This window comes from Numida meleagris, chromosome 6 (assembly GCF_002078875.1).
Source record: "Numida meleagris isolate 19003 breed g44 Domestic line chromosome 6, NumMel1.0, whole genome shotgun sequence".
NCBI classification, from domain to species: Eukaryota; Metazoa; Chordata; class Aves; order Galliformes; family Numididae; genus Numida; species Numida meleagris.
Window position 1 is genome coordinate 38,032,747 of NC_034414.1, and position 17,277 is coordinate 38,050,023.

The following is a 17,277-nucleotide window of genomic DNA, read 5'->3' on the forward strand; positions in this document are numbered from 1 at the left end:
AGTAATACATATTAAAAACACTGTATTCATAAAGAGTTCCAAAAATACGAGGCCAGAGATTTGGTAATCTGGTGCCACCAAGGAGTGACAGCAAGTAGAAGGTTTATGTGTGCCACAGATGGCTATGCCAGTGGTAAATCAAAAGAGCAACAAAGGCGGCTACAATTTGTTGAGGAGAAAATGTGCTTTTATATAAAGCCCTAGATTGACTACTTCTCCAAAAGGGATTTAAGGCACTCTTCTGTGCATCACACAGCTATTTTCATTAAACACAATGCACCTGATCCAGCTATACCTCACACAGGTTGCACATTTTAGAGACACAGTCAGAGATGATGGGATCTTTCAAGCTCTCTGGTTATGAGCTATACAGCCTGTTTTAGAAACCATTTCTTTCACAACAGATATATACTGAGACTATGATCTATAAGGGAAATGTGATTAATTGACTACCATAAAACCATTTTCCTGCAGGATACAATTTTTTATTGTTATTATTAAATGATAGCAAATTTTAAAACAATTTCTTAACATGCCCAAGTACAGACGTGGATATCAATTAAAGTCTTGTGCAGGATTCCCAACAAATAGTTTACTAGATTGTCTCTGATTTACAGCTAGTTTTTTTTTTTTTTTTTCTTACACCAAATGGCATCTGCAGTAGAGTTAGAACTAGTAATTTAGGTGAGATGGGAACTTGGTTTGAACACCTCTATGCCTCTAACAATGAGGAATGCCCATTTCCCTGAAAGTGCACATGAAAAGTAAATGTGTTAGGGCCCAGAGAGTAGGGCAGTTGTGCTTGAGGCTCTACTCAGCTTAAAAAAAATTAACTCCAGCATGTCATTTTTCCAGAAGATTTGACTCCGTACCCTGGCAGCTGCGTATGCAGCAACCATCCTGTTGGATCTGCACCACTGTGTAAAACCTGCAAGACCTTAACACCCCCCAAAAAGCAAGAATGAACCCAGTTATGCAGACCAGTGGAAAAGACTCGGAAAACAGTGTTTTCTTCGTTCCTCAGTTTCCTCGGCCACAAGATAATCCAAGGAGGGTCCCAGCTTCTTCCCTGTTCTCAGGCCTGTTCTGAATTGCCCTGTAAGCCACAGGCGCCCAATTTTTGCTTAGGCAGAGTGCAGGCAGTCTTAATTTTGCCCTTAGTCAAAACTATTTATATTACAAACCTGAATACTGAAGGGTTTACAAAACAATTAGCAAACATAAATATAAAATATGTTCAAGTTTTACAAACAGTCCAACGATAATACAAAATGCAATAGAATGATTTATTCCTGTCTGAATTTAATTTCCTAACTATGGAGTTTGTAGCCAAAATAAAGACAAATAAAGCTATCCTTATTCCAGTTGAACTAAGTAAGGTTCCAGTCCTCCTTATGTCTCCCAAAAAAGAGATTTATTAAACACGGCCGAGTCTCCCTTCAGAGTTTACAGTTTTTCACAGGTTTTGCAACCAAGGTTCTAGGTGCAGTTATAACCACAAATTAAAGTGTAGAAAACGAGGAATAAGATAGAACAGAAGAAGAGCAATTTAAAACTGAGCTTGCAATAAATGAGAGTCCATCTTTACTTGACTGCTGTTTTTCTCTGAAAGTTGCTAACCTCGCTCAGTGTACAGAATGCATGACTCAGTCCAAGCATCACAACAGTATGCTACCTCAGGATCTCTCCCCATTCTTAAAAACAGTTGGAAGATGCACAGATAAGGACACAAAGGACTACAAGCAAGAAGAAAAATTAAATAATAATGAAATCATGGTTCAGGCAATGCAAAACCATCTCCCTCTCCTCCTTCCAGGATGATGTCCATGCTTTTCTACAAGTTGCACAAAATTTTAACAGCATGCCAGTGAGTATGTCTGATTTACTTGCAGGTGCCCATCTTTCCTGAGGTACCAGAGAAAACACGTGATTCTTGCAAATCTCAGAACACCACTGAAGCCTTTAGCAAAACTACTTAAGTACAATGAAAAAATACAAGCATAACCCACAGTCAAATGCATATGCAAATAACAGTATATTAAGTGAGAAGATAATGGGTATTTACGTAGAACACCCATTATTTATTCCTTTTACTGTAAAAACATACACTGATATGCAGAAAAGGTAGGAAAGGTGGGATCAAACTACGCTAGTACAAGAGTTGTTGCCAGTTACTTCACCGTAATTCCAAGCATTCACTGTAAGGCCACAAGACCAAGCAAATGACAGTCCATGTAAAGCATTTTGGCAAGTCTCTCCTGATCAATGTGTTTGTAATAGTTTCAAAGAGCATTTATGAACATACAAAATTTGTGTGTGAACAATATTTAACCAAGACGCTGCGAAACTGCTTTATCCAGAAAATTTTTTAGAAGTTCATTATATACTGCCCCTTAGCTTCGTGCAAAAAAATTTGGTAAGTGACATTTTTAGTGGATGTTTAAGGACTACCCGCTTCAATATTATTGACACTTCTTGCTTCTCAAAAGTCTTCAGTCTCTTTGTATAAAATTTATTTTTAAATCAACTTATTTTTCCCTATTTCCAAAAAGTATTTTTTCTGATGATCTTGCTGTTTGTTCTTCAGCTGCCAGAAATATTTGAATTCCAAGTAAGTACAATATTACAGAAGAAATGAATCTAAAGGGTAAAGTTCATATATACAGTAAATTATACATTTTTCAAGTTTTCCAAAACATGAACATAGCTTGAATTCTTGTGCATATTGATATAGAAAAGGAGTTCCACTTCAAAAATTGGTCATATTTTCTTTTAGTTCGTGTGTGAAATACGAGATGCCATCCTGTTTTTTATGCAAAACAATTCTCACTGATTTTTAGAAGAATATTTGCCATTATTTTCCAGAGTTACAAGCTAAAGCCCAAATCTTTATTCAGGAAGAAAAAGAGAAACAAAATACTATTTGCTTACAGTAATGGCATTGCATGGGTACCCACATTTCTTTGCTAGTCTTTAATTAAATCCATGTTATGATTAACAGTTATTATCCATGCCTGACGTATCTTCTTCTGTCTGCATTAACCTAATAGCAGTGAACTTTAGATAGACGAGACAGAATGAAATTTCATTTTTCAAGAATGGGATGAGATCTCTTCTTTTACTCCCTTTGTGGAGTAGACATATGGCTTTTATGTCAGCGTTCATCCAATATCCGTTTTACAACAAAGAAGAGCCTCCAACTACTGCAAGATAATTTGTTTCTCCCAGGAAAGATTCTAAACCAGTAGACCTCGATGAGTTGGCAGAAAAATGCTGCAGCTGCTGCATGAATTTATCAAGGTCTACCCAGCCCAAAGTAGATTTCAGCTCTGCTGTCTACATCAATCTTCATAATAATCCCAAATGACAGAAAACCATAAAAAAGGCTGCCCCACAGAAGTGTTCATGCGAGACCTGGGCAAAGGGTATTTGGAGTCCAAGTGCCATGCACCTAATTACTGCTTTAGTGTATCCTTTTCATCAGGCTACAGAGAGTACATTCTGTCAGAAAAGTAGCAATTAGAAAGAAAAATACTTAGCAGAGGCAAGATTAGTTGTATATCTATTAGTACAATACTTCAGTTACTATTCCAAATGGCAGAATTCCAACAACTCGGTAACTTGTTTATCTAACCAAACGCATTAACAGCAAGTGTTGCCTATATAAACTTCAAAAGACTGAAGAGACTTATTTTTATCTGTCAATCAATAAATATATTTTCAACCAATTTCGATAATTATGACTTGATGAAATATTGAAGTGCTTTTCCAAAATGTTGCTCAGTGTCACATATGGAACCATCACAGCCATCTACACTATGACGTCAGCTTCAGCTTGAGAAGAAACTGTTACTTAGCCCTTCAAAAACAGAACACAATAAAAGTACTGACTACTGTTAGGTCCTATTATAATATAATATTAGTTGAAGAATGCACACATTCTACTGTAGTCTTTAACAAGCAATGGGGGGAGGTATAAATGACATGGTAAATTTATATTTGAGTTCAAGGAACATTTAAAAAGTCTGTTTCCCATTTAACTCTCCAACCAGAAACAGTATTTTCATTTGTAAACATACTCTTTCATAATCAGGCATTTTGTGCTTTTGAGGGAACCTCGAAATAAAATCTGCAGAATTTTAATAACTTAATTTTAAATTAAAGCAGTATCTTTTCAACATAAATCATTCGATACTTTCTGCACTGCTCCACAGTCTGACATATAAGGAAAGATTTTAAGGAAAATGTAATGTAGTGTCCAAGTATAACTTTACTTTAAACATGAGGTCATCTAAACATCTGTCTGCAGTATATCCCTAGGGATTAAAATCAAAAGTCTGCTAAACATGTACAATCATTTTGAAATAAATAACAGAACAAATTTAGTCTTGATTATGATTATCATGCTTTTTAAAAGGAAACATTTATTCTAATAAGAAAAGTCTGAACTAATTTAAACTTTATGGACGTTAACCTAGAAGAGTTTCATACTCTAAATAAAATATTTTTTTTCCATTTAGTGTAGTCTCTAACAATATTCATTGTTTAATATATGCAGAAATACAGCCCATGTGCTTTCTTTACCCCCCTTTAGAAGCATCTAATCAATAATGCTATGTTTCTTGTTGTATTAAGAATTATTATTTTGCAGAAAGGAGAAAACCTTGTTGACAAATCAGGAAAAAGAGGTTGATTTGATTCATTTTTGTCATCTAGAATATCCATCATCACATTTTACACTAAGGAAGAATATGCCAGAGGCAATGTATTGCATATTGATATATATTTTCTTCATTACTTAAAATACAAAAACACAGGAGAGGCCATTTTAAGTAATTGGCCTTTAGATCCAGTTTTGCTATTTAATTTTTCTTAGTAACAGGTAGAATGAGTAATGAGTACAGCTTCCCCTGCTTAATTCCTAATTCCATTTCAAATCCTAACTCCGTTTCCGAGAAGAGAATGGAGCACTCATTCAAAAGACAAAATACTATCTTGGTACGTAAGTTGTTTTGGTTCTGTAACCACAGACCATGAAATGAGTGTGAGGAGCAGGACTACGAGGACTCTCAAAGCTCTCAAGTTCTTCCAGAAATCTTTTCCTCTTCAACTTGCTTAAAGTTTGAATGGAGAACTATTTTTGATGAGGAACTGTTCCAAATATGTACTAGTACAGCAATCCAGGAAAAACAGATGTTACCTAGGATATACTCACAGAAATATAAAAAGTGTGCTGGACATTGTGTTTAGAGTGTGCAGCACAAACAAGGCAACCATTCTTGCTCGCATTGTTAGCAAGTCTGACCAAACTGGAGTGTATATACATGTACAAGATCATGCTGACACTTGTCAGCATTTATAGCAAGAAAGTCTTTTGAAAACCAAATTCTTCTAACAACCTATAAGCAGTCTGATGCTTTGTTTTGTACTTGTCTCCACAAGGCTAAGCATGAATATATGTCGTAGGCAAGGCAGCACTGCAAGCCAACCTGAAGAGAACACACACAATAAGGCTAGTATATCATCACCAACACCTGGCATTCATAACCTCATGACTCTGATCCAAAATTAATCTAAAAATCATGGGAACTGCCTCTAAATTATGTTTGTTTTTAAAACCTTTTCAATTTATCATTCCAAGCTTTCATGCTGCAACACTGACATAGAGGATAAGAGTAAAGTTGAACAACCACTATACATTCAAAATGCATATGCATCTTTAGCAAATCTTTACTAAGTGTCTTTAACTAAATACTAAGAAATAAGTATTGATAACAGAAAAATACATAGAACTCAGTCACAAAAACACTTGCAATCAGTTCTAATGGGAAGTGAAATATATCAAGCAATGAATTTTTCCAAACTGAAGATACTAAGGCTCTCATTTTCCTTTTGGGACTGTGGCTGTTTGGAGACACCAGCTACACATTACACTTCAGCACAACAAAACCAGCAGAAAGCCAGGGAAACTAGGATAACAAAGCAAGAAATGATCCATTGACTAAAGGCTGAAAGATGACCCATAAACTATGCTTCCTGCCAAAACGTGGCAGATTGAGAAGGGTCCACAGGGAAGGGGGGGGTGGGAAGCAACTGTTAACAGTGTAGTTTCAAGACTGAAAAGCAGATCTAAAGGCCAATCACTCCTGTATTTCCTTTCCCACTGTATGGGCTGGACTTCTCAACTGCCTTAAGACTCTTGGAGATATAACTCCATTCTCCCATCAGGACACTACTGCTATAGGTAGTTCAGCCTTAGGTATTTCAGCTGTCCTCAGGACAAGACCTTCTGTAGAAAAATGGAAGGTACTTTTCCTGCAACTATTTAGCTTTCGAGTTCCATTACAAAAGAAGCTGTTGACATGAACTACAGACCCTGAGTACAGAAACTACTATTTTATAGTGACTGAAATTAAACTTTCTTCTTGTAAAACTGATAATTTAGCATCAGAGAGTGTGAGCTCTTGATTACAAATAGGATTAATTAAGGTTAATACAATAACCATTTTTGAGGAAGAGTTTCGACAGTCAGACGTGTCCCACCCGAGAAGCTCTTCCAAATTCATTATTGCGCTAGCTTGAAATAGAAAAGTGACTAGAATAAGAACGAATGATTGCAAATTAATAGGGACATCCAAGGGAATGCCGCAGAAGGGAATGTCACAGAAGCTGAGGTACAGCTCTGAAGAAATACTTATCTGCAAGTAGGTCATGCTCTTGCCAATACTTGAAATAAATTAATTTAAGCTAAAGCAGCCTGTTGTGCCTCTGCCTTAACTGTTTATAAAACAATCAACAGGCATACTCCTCTCCATGGAAATCAGTAGCTAGTTGCACTTTAATTCCATTGGGCCAGAAGTTTATCCCAAGTTTTCTGACGTAAATGGGGATCTCTGCCTTACCACCAGCCTTGCACCTCTATCAGTGATATAACACTCTGATTGTGATTTTCTGTGGGTTTCTGTTTATAATTCTATAGATTTAATGGAAGTCAAATTCAGTGTCATTGGCTTTGCAATACACATGAAATTGTTATTTACTGATCATGAATTGTTATATGTCTTTAAGTTTTACTTTCACAAATTATAATCCAAATTCGCATATCCTAATCTTCTCACCTGCACACATCTCAACATACTTTTTTATTCCACCTTCTACCATAGGAAGTGACTTATTTAGCAACTTATTGTAGTACTACACTGCCACCTCGTGGGTAGTAGAGCAAATGAGTAAAGATCACTATCATTACTTGTCAGGTTTTGAGCGTCATGGTTTTAGTGAAGTGGCTTTTGTGTTGTTTTTGAGATAAAATACATTGAATTAGAAGCTAACAGTAGAAAATATATAGCCTTTCTCAAAGCCCCGAGTCTTACATGTACAAAATCTTAAGAATAAATCTTTACTGCACACCAGATGTCACATGAAACCTCAGCCAGCTACTTACTTTCCAAGATCCATCAAAGTCCCAAACTGCCCTGAACACTATATTCCCTCTCTGAACTGCATAATGGTGAAAGCTCTGGGGTTGCGTAGACTTCACAAGGATCTTTCACGTTTTATTTTCAGCAGGTTTTGAAAAACACGTCAAGGTGAATGTCTGTCTTCCATCTCTTACCTTCCTGACTATTCCTACAATAGAAACCTCGATGTTTCTAAGAGTAAGCTTGAGGAAATTCAGGATGTGTGATATTTCTACCTACAAACCCTTGACCTTCTTTTCGTTTTCTCTTCACCCAAACTTCTTCTCACTCTATTTCAAAACAAGCAATTCCTCTCTAAAACACTAAGCGTAGCATCTTGTAGAATACCACCAATTTTCAGCCCAGCAGAGGAAATTGGCTTTACTGCTAAGAACAAGTTCATTCCCTTGCAATACGTTAGCTTGCAAGATTTTTTCCTGAAACTGGTCCTATTTGACTGCTTCCCACCCTTAGTTTGTTAATACAAACAGTCTCTGTTAATGCCCAAAAAGCCAATTTAGTATAGGCAGTGAAAAACAACTAACTCATACTCAGATAATATTTCAGCCTTAAGAGACTTTGGAAACAATAAAGTTTGAGCTCTTTAAAACCGTATGGTTTCAAGTCAAGATATTTAGCAGCTTTAGCTTTATACTTAGCTAGTTGAAACTACCTCTGACCATTAAGTGATTATTTTAGTAATACGTGAATGCCAAGAGTATGACTTAAAAGCAAGAGGAAAGCAGTGAGGAAAACACAGAATGGTCATCCTAACTTTAGTTCCCCCCCAAAAAAAAGAAAAAGAAAAAAGAAAACAAAAAACCTCAGCAAAATAATCAAGGCAACACTTGGGGGGGGGGGGAGCAAAAAAAGGCAAGGAGAGAAGGATAGAATAAGCCAATTTTCCTGCTATTTGAAAGTGCTTCCTCTTCTTCCATTATGCTCCTTCTCCCCAGACAACCTCAGGTGTTTCACAGACCATGATGGTTAGTGTACCTTGCAGTGATTTCTGCCTGCTTAATCCCTCTAGTGATAGGAGGGCCAAACACTGCTTTTAATATTGCATCCAACACTCTTACACTGATGATTGGTTTTCCTGTTATAGATCTGGTTCAAAGGAGTTGCTGCAATCCAGGATAATCAACTCCGCCTACTCTTGAAATAAAACACCTCTCAAAAGAAAAGGTTTGGACTTTCAAAGGAGCTTAAGAGAATTAGACTCCCAAATCCTATTAGATTTCAATGCTGCTGGAAACCTAACTCTTTCCAAAAAAATCAAAGCCCAGAAGTCTAGACAGGCAGAAATCCTGCTGTTTCATGAAAATATGGAGAATGAGGGGGTAAAAAAGACCAGCTACAGTTATTCTTACACAGAAATTAAATGCTTTTATTAAAAAAACAAAAACAAAACAAAACAAAAAAAACACAGAAACAACTCATTCTGATTTTCCCGTATTCATTTGGCAATAATAGAAAGCCAATAGTTCATGATCATTTATTAAACAGAATTAGGAAAATAAACACACTGAATTATAGTAGGAAAGTATTTATAGATCAGTTAAATATTACAGATTTCAAAGACATCTTTTGTATTTATCACCAACTACGTATAGTAAATAAACCTTTCAACATTTTAGCTTCAAAATTAAAGTTGATAATCATTTATTTGAAGGTATATAGGAGCAAGAGAAGTAAACATAAAATCTCAGCTGTATTTACATTATCTGTGATTGCAGCTAATTGTCTCCATCTGCAATCTCACTACCATCATTTAAAAAAAAAAAAAATGAACACACACCTATACCAAGCAGCAACGTCCTAAAACCTTCAGAGTAACCAAATTCAGCCACTTCACTCAGCCAAGGGTCATCTGTGCAATTGTTTACGATGACATTTCACTCAATCTTTCAAACTGACTCAAGAGGCTGTTATCAGAATATCTTGGCAAATCTACCTTGGTATCACACAATGTAATTTGCAATATTCAATTCCTTTTTCTATGGAAAGAAATCTCTGTTGATTTTACATGTAACAGTATTTATCACTTTAATTTTTGCCTCTTCCATACTGGCAGAAGAAACAATGATTTTCTGATCCTTATGAAACAGAGAAATAAATTATTCTTCCCGTAAATTTAACTCCGCATGGGCAGGGCTGCTGAAATAACTGTTTTGCCTTCCTAAATATAAAGCAGTTTTGCAGTTACAAATTCCAAAGTTCTTCCTTCCACAGTGATTTTTACAGTTTAAAGGGTTTGTTTTCTGTTTATTTTTTCCTGTAAGATCCACGCATGCCTAAGTATACTAATTACCCACTAGAGAAAAGGAGTATGCCATCAATTCACTCAACTGGAAGGGGCAAAACTTACTAACAAAGCGCCCCAGTAGCATTTCAATCAAACTCCTTTTCATCTCTTTACACCAAGGCAAGCAAACGAAATCAAAGTATTCTCAATTATACTATTAAGTTCCATTCAGGAATCCAAAAGATGAGAGCAAACTGAAAATCAGCAGGAAGCACATAAATCAAGACTAAGTAAGACTTCATATTAAGATCCGAGTTCACCCTCAGAGCTTTCTGTCTAACATGAAGTTGAACTCTGAGCTCCACAGAAGCAGATGCACCCCTTGCCAAAGACATGAAGAAGGTTTGAGATCCTGTCATGCCTGAGTGCTACAGTTCAGTGGTATCAGAGCACTGATCAAGTTTATCTTTAACTCAGAAATGCCTCAAACACACAACAGTATGTTTAAATCTTTTCTTTTACAACACTGAATACTTGCATTTCTCCTTACTTCAGCACACTGGTATCTTCCATTCTATCAGGCTTGGAGACTAGGAGTCACGCTTGATTTCTTTTCCCCCTTCCCCTCTCTTTATCAAATACACGAACAAGTCCTGTCTTCTTCCATAAAGCTCCAAATATCCCTTTCTTCCTGTTCTGACAGCTTAGACTTATCTCTAATCATTTTCTACCTGACCTAGCAGAATCACATCTTATCATATCCTTTTGCATCAGACATGCAGATGCTAAATAACTTCTCATTTTACTTACGCAGACATTTATTACACCCACTCTGTTGTACAATTTGTTCTCTGACTTACCTTGCTACTTTCCTACCACTGTTTTAACAAAGACACCAAATTATGGCAACTTTCTTAAAGCTTTCTTCCTACACTCCTTTTGCTTAACTGTATCAGATAAGATGATCAGAACTTCTTAAAGATCTGTGCATAAGTTCACATTGTGATTTTTTTTTCCAGTTTCCTACTAAATACCAGCCTGTAGTAAAGGTAGCACAGACACCCTGGGCTATTTGTGGTATTCACACACCAGTAAATATGACAAAGGGCCTACAAAAGCCCTGTGTCCTTCTGCAAAGGCAGCCAAAAGCAATATGGGGTGTCAAAAAGTGATACTAGAAAACTGAATTCAGGCTACCAAGTCCCCTACAAGGGTGAAATATTACGTACACTCTCAGCAACTCATGCCCCCCCATCCTTTCCTTCCTGCTTTCATCTTCTCCCTGTTGGATCCACACTTGTCTGAAATTTAACCACTGGACTGAAGACCTCAAAGCCTTCCTCTTCTATCTTCTTCACCAAGAATACCACTGAGTTTCTAAGCATGTGTCATAAGTGTTAATTTTCAAGTTTAATCCATTTCCCTCCAATACCAGAAAACCCCTCTGTCATGATGCTGCTTTTATTAAGATCTAAGGAACAGACCTTGTTTACTTCATACCCAGTAAGTAGAGATCTCTGCACAGATTCAAGGTCAGTAATGGAGTTAAGAAAGAGACTACACAAAATGTTACAAGCACTTTAGCAGGATGCCTCTGGATTAAATGCAATAGGCTTTCCTTATTATACTTTTAAGTGTTAGGTGCAGATTAGCTGTCTCCCTGAAAGGAGAAGGCTGTCACCTTAACATTTATGCCTGCTAGACAAGCACTGTTTTCAGTCCATCTCTTCCCTACACCACCCTCAAACATACTTCTGTTTTCCAGTTGCAGTCCTTCTGTAGGACTCCCCCTTCAGCTCTGTGACAATTTTCTTTCCAATATTTTTGCCAAACTCTACTTCTGCAAACAAGAGCAATTCCTTTAAAGAGACCAGGCAGCCTTCAGAGGATGGAAAGATACTGACTTCAATCAGTCTGAATCACTCACTTACAGACCCTCAGCTATGGGCAGAGAAATCTGTCATGCAGAAAATCTGCTGCCAAAACATCTTGGTATCTCATCAGGTTTGAAGAGCCTTCAACAGGCTGGCGCTGATTAAACCCTTCTTCTCTCATGAGGGAAGAGGGGGTGGGTACCAAGCAGAGCCTAAAAACACTTTAGGATTTCCAAAGCCACCGAAGAGCTGTGTAAATCCAGCACACAGGAAGGGCCAGGACAGCACAGCTCTTTTCTGCTGTGACATCTCTTTGTCAAAGCCGAGGGCTGAACGTGAAGGACTGCAGAGTCAGGGGAACGAAGAGGAAGCACAACACCACCAAAATGATACATGAAACAGTTTTCCTCTCTCAGTTATAACATAACATGGCAAACAGCATGCTGACTCTGAGATGCCAAAAGGATTTACAAACACACACTGAAACAGCAGGATCTGGTGTCAACACTCCCCACACCTAACATAAATATTTTAGATTTATCATTATGTAGAGGAAGTAGACTAATAGAATAGCCCAGCAACGCTTTTGTTATTACAGTGTTGTGGGTGGCTTTGACTTCCTTAGTTCCCAGTCCAAGTAATGTAACGTAACTACAGCTTTCCTGCGAGCCGAGAAGGACCTTTCCTACAAGCCACCGAGGGACGCGAGGGCAGAGCAGTTGAACGGCAGCCTTATCGCCCGAGGGGCTGCGGGGTGTGCTGAGGGCGATACACCGCAAATGCCCGTCCCCCGGGGGGGGCAGCACGCTTCCAGAAGTAGCCGCAGCGATCCAGCAGCGCTGCCCAAGGGATCGGGACCCTAGAGACCCTCGAGACCCCCTGCGCCGCGCGAGAGGCCGGCCGGCCGCCCTCCCCGCTCCCTCCGGGGGAGGAGCCGCTCCCGCGCGGAACCGTTCCCCACCGCCGCTCCCGCGTTGGAGGAGCGCGCCGGGACGGGCAGTTTCCCCCGCCGAGGGCCCGCGCGAAGGAAGCGCGCACTTACCCGCCGAGCCGCCGGCGGCGATCTGGTGAGAGGCCTCCTGCAGAAAGCCGCCAGGCTGCCGAGCCATGCTGACCGCCCCGCGGAGATCGGCTGACGGAGACCGGCTGTCGAGCCGGGGCCGGGGCCGCGCGGGGCGGGAGGGGGGCAGAGCCGTCCCGCTGGAGCCGGGGGGAGGCGGGAGCCGCCGTTATCTGCGGGGGGGCCGCGGCACGGCCCGGGTAGAGCCGGACCCTGCCCTCTGCCCGCCGGCCCATGACGGCCGCAGCGCGAGGCGCGGGCTGGCGGCTGAGCCGCTGCCAGCCAGGAGCCCGGCAGCCCTTTGCACTGCCGGGAGAGCAGCCGTGCCCCGCGTCCTGTTAGCGCGCTGGTGGAGGAGCTGCCACCTCCGCCGCCTCGGGCCATTCGCTACTTCTGGGGGTTTGTGCCGCACAGCACACGCTTCCTGCAGTCCCGGTCCCTACCGGGGCTGAGACCCAGCAAACGCCCACCAGTTCCCCTCTGCTCTGCTTCCAGGAGGCATCGGTGGCTCACTCACCATCTCTCTGAAGCACAGTGTGCTTTAAAAGCCTTTGGACTATGGCTGCAGCTCTGCAGTGTTCAAAGGACACAGGGATTTGGGGTGGACATTGCATCTGTCATGCGGACCTGCAGGCTCATGTTGGTAAACTAAATGCAGCATGGCCTTGCGTACTGTGACACAGTCAGCCCTGGTTCTGAAAGTCCCCGGCGTTATTCCTGCAAAGGCCAACCAGTGCTTTTCAGAAGATGTCAAGAGTACAATGCAGGGGATGATGTTGGCCAAAGGCTCTTCCCCAGAGATTGTCTGGGCCTGGCTACACTGCTGAAAGGGAGGACAGATGACCTGTATGGATGTGGAGTACCCAAGGATATTTATTCTCAGGGCTAGGCAGTGGGTGTAGGTCTACATGTCAACCCATCTGTCGTTGCTGTCTTTTCCCTAACTGAGTAGCACTGTGGCTTCTCAGAGTCTTCTCCATTTTTTCCTCTAATACTGCTAATTTTTCTTAAGCCAACAGAAGGCTTGTCCATTCAGCTCAAGCTTACTCCTTTTCTAACTGTGAGAGGATACTTACATACAAGCATGGTTCCACTGGTTTTGAGGAGAAAACAGAGCTAGTGTTGATCTCAATGGCACATTTATTAGAGTTAAGAACACAGATTTTAAGGGAAATGTCCCTTGAATAAGATTCTAGATTGTTGTTAAACAGTCACATGGATAACCAGGGATTAATTTGTTTGTTTTCTTGCTAACAGCTCTACATTGTTAACACAGACAAGAATATTCATTTTGAGTCAGAAATCCTTCACATTATCTCCAAAGTGATTCTGAAGACCATGAATGACCTTGAACTTCTTGAAATAAAACTAGGAGGCTAGATTCGCTGGCACGTCTTCAAAAGAGAGGGAAAAGAAAGGTAGTTTTTGCATCCTTATTTCTTTTACTTCACTACAGGGAAAACAAACAAACAAACAAAAAACAAGACCAAAAACACCACCACAGTTTGCTGTTATCTTACAAACTCATCAGTTTAAGTCTAAAGTCTCTTAAAAGCATAATTTATACCTAGGTGCATATCATATATTCCTGCAGCACAACTACTAAAAGCAAATGTTGGCACCCAGTTCTTTTTCTGTTAGAAAAAGGATTTGCTGTCCACCTCATTCACTGGGAAATAACCTGTGTTCAGACAAAAACCCATCATGTTCTACAGTAAGGGGCATTTTGAGAAGGGAGGATTTATCAGCAGCCTACAAGTGGGTTTTGTGCTTAAGGTTTTGAAACTATAGTACTTTCATCCCCTTCATTCACCCTTCTGAGAATCATTTGCCAAACCTTTCCATACATTTTCCTGTTTTGAGAAACAATTGCAGGTGCCTTAGGATTTGGAAGTCAAAACTTAAAAACTTAATAAAAACGTATTTGGAAAATGCTTTCATGAAGTCTGCTCCTGAAGTATTGTTCTGATGTTAGTTTGTAGAGTGCATGCGAGTGTGTTGTGATAGTTTAGCAACAAATGTTGCTAAGTGACTAGAAGTTCCAAGGATGGAATGAAATGTAGCCTTCAATAATTTAGAACAAAGGGAAAAGTTTTTATTGCTACTGTAAAATATGAGAACATACAAAATATACACAAAAGAGTTAATGAAGCAATAAAATTCAGGTATAATATTCAGTTATATAATTTGCATGCACTAGCAAACAAACAGTAACTTGAATTCTTTGATATCTGTAAGAGCAGAATGGAAATTGCTCTGGGAGTACAGAATAACTTCCTAAAATTAAAGAACTTCCAATGTGATGACATTTAAGTAGTTAAAATCTCAACTTCAATGTTTCATTAACATTAGCATTAGTTCCCTTGGTTTTGCTCTTTGAGACTGTGGCTCAATTAAATACAGCAGGATCACCAAGTCTCCACTGTTTGGTATCAACAAAAACCAGATGCTGAAACATCACTACTTCACTTGTTATAGGGATGTAGATCTCACTATGCAATGCTCTTTTAATACAAATAGCAAATCTGGTATTAAGCTAGACTTGCTGGAGTTGTTCAACAGTCAAGAAAATTTGGAGATGATCAGATGAAGAAGCTGTTTGGATAGAGTTGTTGTCTGCACAAGGTGTCACTCCAATTAAAAGGTTTAATAAAAATCTGCTTGTATTTAAAACCCAAATCTATTGACCCCAGCACTATTAAATTCTCTTGCTAAAATTCTCTCATATATTGCAGTTCTCCCTCCCTGCTCCCCCTCAATAGGCAGCGTTCCCATTGTGCAGGTTTCCCAAAGCACTTCCAGGCTTAATCCCATTTCCACACGGCCTCTTCCCAAACCCATACATGCGGTTCTCCATTCTCCTCCATCGCCTTGGCAGAGCTTCTCTTTCCATAGGCGGGGAATACCGCTCCTCGGCAGCCTGGGTAGCACTCCAGCGCTAACCCCTCCTAAAAAACAAAAAACAAAACAAAACAAAACAAAACAAAAAAAACTTTTTCCCGTGCACGGGGAGCACAGGCCGACCAGACGCCAGCTGTACCCTCACACCCCCCGCAGACCTCGGCCTTGCGCCGCCTCTCCCGCCCGCACGGCGGCGCCAGCTGCCTCGCCTCGCCTCGCCTCGCCTCGCCTCGCCCTGCACCGCCCGGCCCGAGTCCCGAGCCAGCCCCGCAGCTGTGCTGTGCTGTGCCGCGCCGCGCCGCTGGGCCCCGCCCTCGGACCGCGGCCCCGCCGCCGGCCCTTGCGCTCTGCAAGCTCGCGGGGGCGGCGCGTTCGGTCCTCCTCCTGCCGCAGCCGCAGCTCTCGGGCTTTGTTGTGAAGGCTGCACGCCGGCAGCGTGCCCGCGGGGGAGGAGCGTGCAGGTAACGGGGCTGGCGGGGCGCTTCTTTCGGCTGCTCCGCGGCGCTCGGGTTCCAGCTTGGTCCCTCTCCCGCGGCCGGGCCTCGCGTTCTGCCCGCAGCGCTTCCCCGCCCCCTCGGCCCTCCCCGCCTCCCGCTGGGCCTGCTCCGCCGCCGGGCAGTGGCTGCGCGGCCCCGAGGCTGCCCGGCGCTGGAGTAGCGCCGGTCGTTCCACGCATGGCTGGGAAAGTGGGAAGCGAGTTGGACGCGCAGGGGTACGCGGCTTGGAGTGTGAAATGGTGTCAGCTCGGTGGGAGAGTGCACCACGCGCAGCTGCTCCTCCGGGGGGAAGAAGTCACGGGGGGAGCTCGGGGTGTAACCCTGCCGAGCAAACTGGGGAGGTCAGAGCTGGATGTTGTAGTCAGGCAAGAACAGGCTGTGGGCAGCACACAGAATTGTAATGCCTTTAAAAGAGAGGGAACACAGAAAAAACACACACGCGCTAACAAATACCAAAGTAAAGTTTGTAGTCTGTGCTTCTGTTTTGAAAATTTATGACTTAAAAACAAACACGTTTAAGGTGTTCCCGTTCATTTTGTACTTCAGCTTCTACTTCAAGTAAGTTTCATACGAGCCTGTTTACTTGATGGTGTTGTAAAGGTCTATTTCATTTGAAGCAAGAAACAGTATTTTTGGGGCGTGAGCAGTTTGGAGGGTTGCTTCTGTCTGCCCTTGAGAACATGTTTTACTCTGGCAGCACACCCTTGGATCGGCAGGAAACCGCCGTTTTTATCTTCTTTGTTTATTTAAATACGTTGTGTCACTGACTTAAATATTTTGTAAACTTCTAGGAAAAGTTAAAACGAAATTAAATTGTTAGCATAAACATGCTGTGTGAAGTGGCCATTCTGTTTTTATTTTGGTTTTGTTTGCATAACAAAATGTAGCCACGCACAGTGAGGTCCTTCAGCTGTTACACAGAGGTGTGAAGCTGACCCGTGCACACAGGCTGTGCAGCTCTTCTGCCCGTCACCGTTATCATTCTCTTGAAAGCGATACGTTTGCCTTACCCGTCCAGCTGAGGATAAGTGACTACAGCTCTAGGTGCAGCATAGAAAGTGAGTGGAAGGGCTGGGCAGTAACGGTCGTGTACCGTATTTCAGAAGGGACAGCTGCTGCTGCAAGCTTGGGGGAAGGAGGCGGGGCTGTAAAGCTGTGCTGCATCCGATCAGCGACAGCATTACTGAAGAGTCTGCAGCCCTCCCTGAACTTTGCTTCCTGGTAAAAATGCCTGTGGTGA

General features: G+C 41.4%; 2 protein-coding genes across 13 annotated transcripts in view; one reads left to right on the forward strand and one right to left on the reverse strand.

Annotated features, from left to right (window-relative positions):
* The window catches only part of SLC25A21 (solute carrier family 25 member 21), a 238,127-nt gene extending 224,959 nt beyond the window's left edge, over positions 1–13,168 (reverse strand). Inside the window, exon 1 of one of the 6 annotated variants that reach the window (XM_021401832.1) lies at positions 12,622–13,163. In XM_021401832.1, the coding sequence (XP_021257507.1) occupies positions 12,622–12,875 (254 nt within the window). In that variant the 5' untranslated portion in view covers positions 12,876–13,163. Of the gene's footprint in view, positions 1–12,621 lie in introns of all 6 variants that reach the window. The other 5 variants (XM_021401833.1, XM_021401835.1, XM_021401834.1 and 2 more) reach the window with 5 other exon arrangements.
* MIPOL1 (mirror-image polydactyly 1) overlaps positions 15,864–17,277 on the forward strand; it is a 178,657-nt gene continuing 177,243 nt past the window's right edge. For 3 of the 7 annotated variants that reach the window (XM_021401824.1, XM_021401830.1, XM_021401829.1), the window contains exon 1: positions 15,869–16,001. The gene's annotated coding sequence lies outside the window, so the exon portion shown is untranslated. Of the gene's footprint in view, positions 16,002–17,170; positions 17,259–17,277 lie in introns of those variants that run through there. The other 4 variants (XM_021401825.1, XM_021401828.1, XM_021401827.1 and 1 more) reach the window with 3 other exon arrangements.